General features: G+C 42.8%; 1 protein-coding gene across 1 annotated transcript; it reads left to right on the forward strand.

The window, feature by feature from the left end:
* The first annotated feature begins 4,845 nt into the window (after positions 1 to 4,845).
* On the forward strand, positions 4,846 to 6,132 carry LOC124213221 (uncharacterized). The gene has a single exon (XM_046614287.1). The coding sequence runs from the start codon at positions 4,846 to 4,848 to the stop codon at positions 6,124 to 6,126; it is 1,281 nt and encodes a 426-aa protein (XP_046470243.1). The 3' UTR covers positions 6,127 to 6,132.
* Positions 6,133 to 13,076: the final 6,944 nt, after the last annotated feature.

Raw genomic sequence — 13,076 nt, forward strand, 5'->3', positions numbered from 1 at the left:
GCTACAAGATGTGCAGCAGTATAAGTATAGCGAGAATGACTAACGTGAAACCTCAGTTCTAAAAGCGAAGCATGATCATCTCCGATTCCCTCGTTTCGTTCTGGCTCGTTAAGTCGTAATCTTCTTAGGCACGAATTTACAATCTTCTCGTCGACTCAACTCACGTTTTCCGCGGCTAAGAACAAGGCGGAGATAACGCCGCGGAATAGCTATGTAGTACCGGAACATTAATTTCAATGTAACCTACCTTGCTCCCTCTGCAACGCCAGCTATCCCAAGGAAGGTAGAGGTAGGTGGGTACCAGCTACATACTCCACACTCTGTCAGTTCGTACTTTGGTAAGGTGTTCACGTTCCGTGTTTCGCGTTCCGCCTTTCACGTTTCCCGTCTCACGTTTCACGTAAGCAAAACTACACGCAGCCACCGTGTGCACGGAGATAAGCCAGATAGCCCGAGCATCTTACCCCGGTAAGATCTGATTTACGTATCCGAATACACCCTGTGCTCGCCCTCTTCTCCTCTCTCTTTGTCCTATAAGCACTGACTTCTATAGTTACTCCGACTTGAAATTACGCCTCGCTAACCTTCGGGTTAACTTTCGGACGCTCCGTGAAGTGTTACGCTTTCCCGCTGGATATTTAGATACGACACAGGTACAAAAAGAGATGAGGAGATCAAATTTCTTCAAAGCAATTGTCGGTTGACTAACTGATCATGTTACTTTATTGTTTACAAGTGAATTGTTGTCATTGCGATACTATGTCGAGATTTTCAACTCTTGCACCCTGGAAGAAAGAAGAAGTTTAACTTCCTAGCCGTTGCAAATACACTCAATGTTGTAAGTGTGACAAATCTCGACATATAGTCTCATTACACGAGAAAGCTATAATGTATTTTATTAGTATGATAGAAAGCTTAATAATTTTTTAATTCAAAAACTGCGCCGGTGAATTTATTTCACTTCTGGTACCCGTTTTTTTAGCAATAACTTTCGACCGACAAACATGAAATTTTTCTCTTAGAACTGGTATGAAAGAACTCTCTAAGTTGTTGCTTTGTCCTAAACTGCGCTGAATATGCAGACTGGAATAATTTTTTGAGTACTTTTGACGTGCATAGTTTGAAACTCAGGAGCTTGTGAAATCTAGATCCTTCGCACTCTGTATCTCGTGATTACTGATCTAGTACGCCTTCTCATATGACCAATAATTTTTCTGTACCCGTGTGCGAAAAGCGAAATCCTTCACTTTGAGTCAAATCGATCTTAAATCATATAGGAATTGAAAATAGGGTTCGTCTGCACGAGAGGATAAAAACGTGTATCAGCGATGGCGATGAACAGTATCTAATTAAGCGATGCTGCGCCGGCTTCGTTCGCATCGATAAGCGAGAGAGAGGGGAGGAGCGATAGATTCTTATGTCGAATTGGAACAACCATCAATAATCCCGCTGATAAATATGCACGTCCAAAACTTTAAAGACAAACGGTCATTTATCAATCGCAGATTAATGCTTTCCGTGTAACGGTAATCATGCGAAATACAAAGGTACGCTCTGCCGCATGAACTTTTCATAAGTCGACGATGATTAATAAGTGCCGGTCAAAGTCTAGCATGAACGACTCTTAATCACAAAGAGTTTTAACTGCAAGTCTAGTTAAAATCCGCCGTCATTTCGATTCACATCAGAATCGCACACTGCGTCTTTGATAGGTGAGGATTGAATGAATACGTCACATGAAACCTCCAATGTTTTAGAGTCCTCATGGATAGATGGTACATATTACAAGGCGTTTTGTGCACCGCAAACGCATGGGTTACTACGGAGATTAAGAAAATAAGAATAGTGCGACACCCAATGCTTACCCTCTTTGAAAAAAAAGACACAATTGACCTCCGTACGATACTATGTGTTCCTACAAGGTGCCTTTTTCGGTTGAACTTGTCGGATGTGAGGTATGAGAGACATTCTTTGTAGCGAGTGACGCGTGCTTAACTGCCAGCGCGTGCCAGTCACGTGCCAGGATATATCCAGTCACCCTTTATCCCGTTCAGTTTTCAACGAGCCAGTCAATCGCGTGAACTGTGACCTGCTGGGATGACAATTCTCGTGAAATAACATAGACAGATGGTTATAGTCGAACTTCAGCGAAGAGAAATCTTTTTCAGAAGTCGAAAAATCAAGTAAAAAATTCACTTGTAAGTGTAACAGTAAATAACAGTTACCAGCAATGCAGTCACAAGATTATACCAATCATGGGGTACAAAAAATATTTATGTTCCAATCTTGTACAGCGTCTCAGGAGAAAGGTGAAAAAAAAATCATTCTATAAAGAAACTGGAAAGAGGGCCAACGGAATATAATCTGGAATTGGCTCACAGCGAATCATCGCTCGAGGGTCAACCGTTTTACGTCTGCAGAGCCATAAATACCCATTAGCTGTCCTAATCCCAGGATGGTTTGTGGAGATATAAAGATGTTCCCAGAGCCCCGTGGAGTGACGCGTGCCACAGATTTTTCACAGGGGAATCCCTTGCCGTTCTTTGCCCGCGTCCTTGTTATCGGTAAAAATATGACGATGATTAAAAATAATACAGTTATGTAAGCCAAGTTTATTTGCTTATGACGGTGAAAAGATAACGTTGCTGGCTAAGTGCAGCCGGAATATTGCATATACGATCCACGGTAGGCAAAATCGATGGGTATATGTATGCGGTTTTCACACGTCTATTAATCAGAGGTGACGATGCTCTTGCGATAGCATGTATATTCATATTCCAGACTGTGCGTCTAGGCGTAGGCATAGATTTGTCGCTCGACATTTGGCCCCCGTAGCACGGCAGTGAGCAGCACCCTCGTTCCTGAAATCATGGAACATTCATTCGAGGCAATCGCCCGTCTCGCGTTAGTGCGAAACCTGCAGGGTGAAGCCGGAATTTATTATTGCACGAATTCACGATGCACATACGTATTATTCGCGTACGTATAATATATACCTATATTCATTCTCCGGAAACCAATAAATACCAATAAATACGCGAAGAGATTGAATAATTCTGCACTTACGCGCGGGCATAAAGTGTGATCGGAATTTTGACCTCCTCCGTATCCGGAACTCCTACCAATATCTCACTGCGACTTCCATTACAAGCGATTGGAAAAAGAGCGAATCCTATGTTTGATCGAAGGCTTGGAACCGGTGCAAATGATGAGACTGGAGTAATCAGAGCTAAGCAGGATCCAATCAAAAACTCATTAAAACTTTTTGCAGACTTGATCAAGAAGTTAATGTCCTTCAACCTTTCGGAATTCCCGTAGGAATCTGCAGCATCGCGGCGCGGCGCAGCGAGTTTTACCGCGTAAGAAGTCGACAGCTCTCACATGTCCGGGAAAATGGATTGCCGGTTTATGATTGATTGCCTATTGGTTTCGCGGTGAGACTCGACTATTTCGAGACAGGGTTCTGCAGCCCTTGCAACCGCCTTAGTCACGAGGAAAAACTGCATCGGTACCTCGGCAAATGAAATCCGTCAACCTCCGCTGCTGAGGATATCTGCTAGAAGAAAAAGAGACGGCCGCAAAAGGCGAAGAGGATGTGAAGAGAAAAAGCTTGAGCTCGTGGACGATGTGAAAAATTACTATCCAAGGAACGGTCAGCTGGACCTTCTGTCCTCCGCAGTCCATTTGGCACGTCACATTACTCTCTCGTGATGACCACTCATCCCCCAAGATGACCGCTGCTGAAACGCGCGTCTGTCCACGCGCTGATATACGTTTGAAATATTCCTACATCCCCAAGTATCCCTGATGACATCCAACATTTGTCACACAGTTTAACGTTGCACTTTGGACTTCGTTATCATAGATCTCGTCAAGCTCGAAATCATTCGTGATGAGCGGATAAAAATATTGCTGAACAATCAGTGAACGTTGTTACAATGTTACAAATCACGCAGGTATCAGCGGTCGTCTATAATCTGGATTTGTTTGGGGCGCGGCATCGACTGTTCTACCGTTAACCGATACAATAAGCAGCGACAGAGAAACCGCAGCGGTGTTGAAAATATTCGCTCCCGTTAATCACCCTGAAATATAGCGATCAAGCACTGGAGCGCCAGACTCGTTCTCGGCGTGGTGCCCTCGCGCATAGCACATGTGTCGAACCTGAAATATGTGGGCGTGGCCTGAAGGGTGCCAGCAGACACGTCCCGACGACGGAATATGTTCACCCCTCGGTCGCTCCACCCCCGAATGAGACCTCCGTAGCTCTCATTGGCCGGAAGATCCCAGCCACCCCCGCCGCTCGTGGCCGTCTCAAAATTCTATCCCCTAAATACGGGGATGCTGCGACGCTATCCTCATTTGAACGTGGACCGCCGTACGGAGTCGCGCGTCATCTGGTCAGACCGAAAAGTGACAGATGGTCCCGACTCCAAGACCGCCACTCAGAGGCTGACGCAGCGATTAAGTGTGTTTCCTCCTTCGACCAAGGTGGAGGTGTACTGTGCTTTGGATTTTATTTCTCGGTAAGCAACTGATACTCAATCCTTCTCTGTCGTATTGCATTCAGTCGTTCTCCGACGAAACCATCTGGAACAAAACTAGTGAAAACCATTACGATTGGCTGAAGTTCAATCTTTTCCATAATCCATGGTCACGCAATTACCTTAAATCTTGCGCCGAACTGTAGTACACTTGTCAGTGTAGACGATGATCACCGTTCACCAAACCATTAGCTTGATTCGACTTTGGTTGGGAATAAGATAGATGAAACGAACGTTTGGTAACACAGGCCATTTGCTGTTTCAGGTTTGAGGTCAAATCCCAGCGACGTCACCGCGCACGATGACCATGGAAGATCGCTCCGGAGGGATGGAGCGCGCTGCACCCGCAACGGTGAACAACGTGACATCCTCCTCACCCTCCGACGCCTCGTACCCTCTCCAGCGTTCGGTGAAGCGTTCATTCGACGTCGCGTTTCTGGTAGCACCAGATGAGAATCTGGCCCGTCGTCAAAGCGAGAAACTGCGTCTGGTATCAACGGAGAGCCTGACGGAGAAGAGGAACCAGCGACTTCCGGAGGTCAATGTGACGACGGACCACGAGGCCGACAAGATGCCGCAGAACCTGACGATCAAGCACTACGACCACGAGAGGAAGATCCTCGACAGTCCGATCAGTCCACCCTACGTATCGCCGCGGCTGCAAATGACAAGTCCGCCGAAAGTGTCACCCGACAACGAGCCGACGCGAAGGTACAGCCTCCCCCAGCTTCACAAGACTCCGAGTCCACCGATATTCCTGAACCAGACTAGCTTGAACAAGAGTCTGGACTCGGCAGAGCTCGTCGTCGCCAAGGGCTACGATCCAGTTCCATCCCCGGACAAGAACGAGTCCAGGAGTGCTTTTACAAAAGTGGCATTCACCGGGCAAAAGAACGGCTTTGACAGTAGCCAAGTCTCGCCAAGGTCTTCCGTTTCCCCGGACCAGCTGAGCTATCAGAGCAGCATCAGTCCGCCGGTAAATCTGTCCAATCCTCCGTCGTACAAGTACGCTTCGTTTCCCGGTAAGGTGGCGTATCCCTTTCTGATGAACCACGAAGCCCAGCAGAACAGCATCCTGGAGAACCTGAAGATGCCGCAGATATCTCAACCGCCGAAGGATTTCTCGAACCAGATACCGAGCCCCAAGGTGGCCGGTTTCAGGGCGGAACTCTCCCCCGTGTATCCGAACCTCCCTTACAATCCGATCTCCGTGTTTCCGCCTATGGCCGAAGCCTTGGCCAGGCCACGATTCCTCGCGACCGCCGGGGTCACTGGGCTACTTCCGCCGTCGTTTGCCGCGCTGACTTTGCCCGCTCAGAACGTATGCGCCAAGTGCAATCTGTCATTCAGGATGACCTCAGACCTCGTCTACCACATGCGGTCCCATCACAAAAGCGAAAACGCCGGTGAAGCTGCGAGGCGGCGCCGGGAGGAGAAACTCCGATGTCCCGTCTGCGATGAAAGCTTCAGGGAACGGCATCATCTCACCAGACACATGACCGCCCACCAGGACAAGGAGAGCGACGCGATCGTCGATCAGGTCGAGATCAAGAGGCGTGCAACCGCTGTGCAAGGCAAATGACATCGCAAGGTCAGAGATGATGTCAATATACTAGGTTATGGTTACGGAAACTAATCAACGAGTCCGTCAGGTGTTGATTTGATGGTTGTTTCGTTTAACGGAGATCTTGGGTATCCCAACGGGCGCGATTTGACATCGAACGATCCAATTCACCACGCGGGCTCGTTGAAGAACAAATTATTTATTTTAAATTGCTAAGAAAAGTCAAGCGGAAATACTTAGCAATCGTAATTTATCTGTATATCTAAATACCGACATTCCCTGTATGGTCAATATTAGATAGGTGAATTTGTACATTTTCGACGTAGCAACGTAATTACTCGAATAGGGTACATCTACTAATACATAATACCACTTTTAGGGATTAAGAAAAGCAATCTTGCTCTTGTGAGTTAACTTACAGTGTATATTAGATTCAAAATATTTTGAGTCAAACGTCGCTTCATAATCGAATAATAACTTTAAGAAAAACGAATATAACTCAGAAAGTTTACAGCGTTCGTTTAACATCGGATAAACACTCTTAAAAATATGCTATAGATGGTTGCGAATGAGTTAGTATGCAGTCTGGTCACTTTGATCGATGTATCAAGCCTATTAGGCAATCGATAAGTATTTTCATTTATAGGATTCCGATCGATGGCTTCCTCTAAATATATGTATCAGATTAATTTCGTGTATTGCGCTCAAATTTCATTTTTTCTCAAAGATTTATAAAGTCGTTGAGAATTTCTGTCACATCAACTTTGAGTTGACACAAAAATAACAATAGTATATTTCAAAGCAGAAGTTAGTATTTTCCGTAATGACAGAGGACGTCGTTGGTTAACTTTTTCGAGACCAGATTATGAAATCACGCATGGAAAAATGTATATTTATCCAAAATGCATTAAAATTATTTCGTAGAGTCCAAATCAACTCGAAGATTGGAAAAAAAATGTCGAAGATTTGTCGTCATATCTATTTTCATTGCGTTTTTATTCTGGAAATTACAGTCGTAAGCGTACAAGTAGCTACATGATAATGAAAATCCTGTTTCACTATCTAAAAATTTCCAAATAGCAATCCATTGGATCTCTGAACGTTTAAAGCAGTCAATCGTCAATAATCCCAATACAAATATTATTTGTAACTACTAGACACCATAAATTGACAGGATTTCTAAGTTTTGCGCTTTTAAAGAACCTTCTGAACAACATATGCCATCAGAGGAACTGTGATGAAGTCAAGACCAGGGAATACAGAAAAAAGAGAGTATACGTCTATTTGAAAGCATGATACTGTGAAGAATTACCGTGGTTGATGTCAGGAATCTATAAAATTATGAGTCCGCGGTGGTCAAATTGCTTGATAAAATGATTGAGTTGAAATTTATTCCTTCAAAAACCGTCTTACGTCATCAAATAAAAAGAAGGATCTTGGCTTCAATTGCAAGTTTATCAACCGGTCCCGATTGTAGAGATAAAGAAGAAAAGCAACGGATATAATTTCCAACTTTCAGTTTCACACTTCCATAGGCAACTGATAACATAAAGCTTGTAAACAGTTAGCAACGGTACCTGGGGGGTCGGAATCGATGGCATCCTCGGTCAGTGCAAGCAGTAGGAAGGATGATCTGTGCCTGGCAATAAATAGATCGTAAACTGTAGCACGTCACACATAAACCTCTGGAGTGCGCATAATGGCGGGAAACAATGAAAACCGTAATCGGAAACAGTGCTGGTTTGTTATCTGGCGTTTACACTCCATTTAACTTGAAACACCGAATCGCCCGGCGTGCGCATTCGCGTTTTAAATACACGCGACCTACACCCACCCTCTCACACCCTGCAAACCCGCCTAAACCCCTCGCCACACAACCAAGTCTCGCGGTTTAACATAGGGTTAAACACAGGCTACGAACGGTTTAATATTGTCCCAAATTATGTAATTTATCGTCCGTATGCACCTCGCGCTTCTCATTTGAAACAAGGGTTGCATTTTGCAATACAGGTAAGGGTTCGTTACAAAGAATTTTGTTCGAGGCCTCCCTTGTTTGGGCGCATTAGAAATTACAATAAACAATTCTTGTACGTTTGTACATTGTCGGAATGAAATTCGATTTGAGTGAAATAGATTTGATTCAGTTGATAGATGCAGATGGAAGAATTCGATGCTCCGCCATCCTCAAGTCTTTAATTTTTGACGACTTTTATGATTTATATTGCGTTGTTATCATTTTTTCAATAATGAGGCACTAATCGATGGCATAGTATACATGTAACATATTAAAATGCCAGGGTAACGGCTAAATATGCCATTAGCATACAATTGTAAAGAATAATATACGATTCTGTGTATATTTGAAATATTCATACCTACAGTATTCTGTACAGCAATAAATGAAAAGTAGTATGTAAATATGTGGTTAGTGAAGTTTCTTGATATAGGAATAAATTATTGCAAATAATCAAGGACCCTGAAAACTATATACAGTATTAGCTTGAAGGGAAAAAGTCGGCTTTTTTAAAACTGTAGTGGTTCGAAAACGTGTCGGAGGCAAAAATTTTGAAGGCAAATTTATCCATTACATTCGATTTGCACAAGAAGCTCCGAGCAAATTTTAACAAAATATCATCTCAAGAATATTTTTTTTTTTTGTATGCTTTCGGTGAAGTGAGAGGTTAATCGGTAGAGAATGATGTCTGATAATCGAGCAGTATACTGCGATTCAAGCTATGAGAAAGAGGGGATGGAACCTCGAGTTTTGTCGAGAGATCTGTTTCTGATTGCTTTAAAATTGCGATTCGATTTTTATGGATGTTTTTGATTTATTTCATCAAGCTCGAAAGCAAAGTGATGCGCATAGACATTTTTCACAGTCCACATTGAGTTACCTTCGGTTTAAACGTAATCAGAATTTATTGCATCACGATTCGTGTAGAACAGCAGATGCTTTCGGCTATCTCGTCGAGATTAAAAAAATCATTATTCAGCTAATAAATTATTCGCCTGTTACGCGAACCTTGCGATTGTTCTGACCCTGTTGTATTCATACTTTAGAATTATATATGATGTATAATATGAATATCGATTTGTTACCGTATTACATGGAAAATCAATTTTATATATGTGAAGTGTAATTAAGTTTTCATTTATTAGATGTAAATTATATTTATTTTCTCAATGTATAAAAATCGTTGATATAATTTTTATGTAAATATAAATTATATTATGTAAATATAAATATTGTACATGTATCGCAAATCATTGTTAATTAATAAAAGAATATCCGTAAAATTAAAGAACGATTAAAACTGCTTCAATCAATCTCTTCCCACACTTACTTACCGAAACCTTTCGTCATGTATGCTCAAATAGAGATCTCTGAGTCGTTCTTTCTGCGTGGGAAATGAATTTCGCCTTTAATCAGTTTTTTTTTTTTCAAAACCAAAACCCCCCATTTTGATAGTGTAAATGATAAGCCGCCATTCCATTTCCTTTTGTTTTTCATACCCGCCCCACCGTTCGAGGCAAGGAAAATGCCGCGGACCTGCAGGGATGAAATATTTCACATCCGGCTTAGAGCTTTTTCCTCCATTGAGAAACAACGACCGATGTCTTCCTCCCTTGGCCCGGACATACGATGGTACGAGTCGAAGGAAACCACTCGACAGTATGGCCAAGCTCCGATAGCATTTTATAAGAAGCGAATTGATTCTTGGTGAGAGATTTCGTCCGTCCCTCTTCAGTTCGCCCTTCGGCAAGGTTTTCTTTCTTCCACGCACAGCGCGGTAAATCACGGAAAGCCGATTACAGGGCAACAGATTAATTTGCGGCCACTTCTGAACCCGCAACTCTCAGAGAGACGAGCGACTAAATTAATTATTGTTTGGAATTACAGTTACAACGCCGAGGAGGATTACGCCCCCTGGCGTCAGGCGAGACGCACTCAACGGTGAACCGTAATCTCCATTTTTCAATACTCAAATACCTGACGCGATAATTAAAAGTGAATTAAACAATTCTCAGTTGATCACGAGTGGCGAGGTAGCCTCTTTTTAGACTTCAACCCTAAGATGCAGATTCATTTTACTGACGCGATATATTTCATGACTAGTCATAATAAGTACAGTAGAACTTGGATTTAGACAAAATGAAATTGAAAAATACCGTGTGAAGAAAACAGGAGATGAAAGTTGTATTTCAATTGCAAATCAGCTTCGGAAGAAAAGCGGCACAAAATTTTCTGGGGTATGTATTGTAACGCGAAGGCATCTGTTTTGGGTAAGTATATTCGAGTCCGTTTACCTCCAAGAGCGGGGAACCGGGGGGGGGGGGGGGGGGGGGATGGTCTACAAACCACCTCTGACAGGCTAGGCTTATCAGTCGGATCATAACATCCTAAGAATACTGTCGTGTGATCGAGTCAAGTGTCCGTCGGTCAATCTGTGTAAGTGTGTGCGTGTGAGGACGAACGGGCGAACGCAGAAGTAAACAGATTATCGGTTAAGTAACAAGTGGCTGAGTCATTAAACAATACCTTGTGTCGAAAATTAATTATATCTGTGAGTCGCGCTTTATTTTGTTCCTTAATCCGCTCCTAAAGCTCGGCCTTGAAATTATGAACGCGACTTCGTTCGGTTGCCGTGCACCATTCGCGACCCTCGGGATGCATCCTGGAGCTAGCTGACTGGGAAAATATCCTGGTTTGGTTCGGCGCTGGGTAAGTCAACTCATACCCAACCTTGCACCTAATGAATTTTATGGTAGAGAGGAGTGAAGTTTCATGTCGGTGAGCCGAGTTCTCCGGCACACATATTAATCGGTTCTATTGTGCCCCTGAACGCCTTCGAACATTGCCTTTTCGATTACAGCGCCGTTTGGGCGGTATGTATCCAAAATTTTGGGAAAGAATACCTTATTTAAATCACCTGTGCACAATACTCCATAGGGCTGGTAAAATAACATGGAAAGTAATAATGAAGTAAAATGAATTTGGGTGCTGTTTTCAAGTGTACTTGTATATGTATTTATTCATTATTTATATACTATTTCAAGTGTACTTTAAAATAGCATCCAAATTCGTTTTGCTTCGTCGTTAATTTTCATGTTATTTTACCAGCTCTATGGAGTATGTACAGGTGATTTGAATAAAGTATTGTTTTCCAAAATATTGGATACATATCGGCCAAAGGGCGCTATATTCTGTAGAAGGAAGGTTGCGTGTAAGGTTTTTCAATTTTTGCAGTTGAATAATATTTGAAAGACAGTCACGGTCTACATTTTTCTGTAAAAACGTTGATTTTTTTGTAATTGATTATTGTAATTACTTTTTCTCAAAAGCACATTTCACTTCATGCTGTTATATTTCTAATGCAAACATATTTGAACTACGATTTTATTACAGATACAAAACAATATATTGAATCACTTCAGGCATAAAGAGAATAGCAATTTCAAATATGGTGCATTTAAGGTTTTCGTAATACGACAAGTGGAATTTCATGAAAAAAAAATTACATTATTTTTGCGTTATTGATTTAAATATCAACAAGTCTTTCACACGGCAATTTTGGTCTTTCAACCTACAAAATCGAACGGCTGCTCTGTTGATAATATTTCTGACACAATGGATAAAAAAAAATTGAATCGGCCCAACACAGACGTTAAAATTATTCATACGAAAAAATTAAACCTTTCGTCTGGAAAATATTTTCAGCTACCTCCGAATATCATTCTACGTATTAAGAAGGGATTTTCTCAATTTTTAAAATTATCACACGGATCAAATGTGGCTATAGAATTATGTCTTTGATCCAGAGAAATGACATTTGCTTCAAGAAAGAAATTATTCAAAGAACAGATTGCGTTAGCTAACATTAAATCACATTTAATTACTTCGGTAAAACGTTTCTGTCGCTACATTTGATCGCCACATCTGTTTAACTCAAGAATGATTCGTTTCAAACCATCTAGGATTTCAAGGCTACTTTTTTAACGTTGAATTGCACGATATAAAGACGGTTTGAGCTTAAAGCATTCCACGGACTAGACTCGTTTCTATAATTATATCTAGATACCATAATCTGCACCAAGACTATATCGCGTATCCAAAAAATCGCGAACCCTCGTATAGAAAGTCATTCACATCGTACCTTCTATAATCACCGGAAATTAGTTTCAATGTCTGGAAGTCCTCGGGCGACACGCGTCTCTATTAACACCCTGATGTTTGAAAAATCCTCGACCTAATCCTCGAACCGCATCGGAATAAGGACAAACAATCTCTTACCGGCCTGAACGGCTTAAGTTCCCCCCCCCCCCCCCCTCCCTCCCTTCAAGCAAGTGTACTTACCCTCTGCCCGAGGTCCATAAAGATAAATAACACCGAGGTTGTCAACCCCCTCTCCCGGCAGCGGGGCTATTCAGCTTCCTTTTCTTTCCCCCCGCCGACCCTCAGCCCCTCAGTTTTATCCCAACGTTCCACCTCCGCGGAGTCATCGCTCGCCCTTTCGACTCGAGCTTCTTCCCACCCTTGTTAGCGATACTTTCCGCCGTGGCCGTGGCGAATTGCGCGCATGCTTGTTCTGTCACTGAAATAATGACGACGTCATAGCCTGGGGCCGATTCGCCACAGCCCGTAGGACGCGTGGCCCACGTGGGTCACAATTCGAGCCGATTGGACGCGGCTATGCTAATATGGCGACCGTTCCGCGACATTTACTCTCAAATATGGATCTTTCGAGGAGCCTATCTTGACAAGCATTAAACCAATAGAGCCGGAACTTACCGAAAAGATCAGGTTTTACCTTCTTTCCAAACTCTTCTGCTCCGTTAACACCGATCGACGGATTTTTTCTCCGACTTTTGTCCCCAGCTTCGAACGATCGAGCAGTACTTGATCGATCTGCACGCGAGTCTAACCGATCAATCGTAATAGAACCTTGACAGATTTACTAATTAACAGT

The sequence above is a fragment of the Neodiprion pinetum genome, chromosome 1 (genome assembly GCF_021155775.2).
Source record: "Neodiprion pinetum isolate iyNeoPine1 chromosome 1, iyNeoPine1.2, whole genome shotgun sequence".
NCBI classification, from domain to species: domain Eukaryota; kingdom Metazoa; phylum Arthropoda; class Insecta; order Hymenoptera; family Diprionidae; genus Neodiprion; species Neodiprion pinetum.

What these genes read in the sequence shown, in the direction of transcription:
- LOC124213221 (XM_046614287.1), top strand. Translation starts at nt 4,846, where the DNA reads ATGACCATGGAAGATCGCTCCGGAGGGATGGAGCGCGCTGCACCCGCA.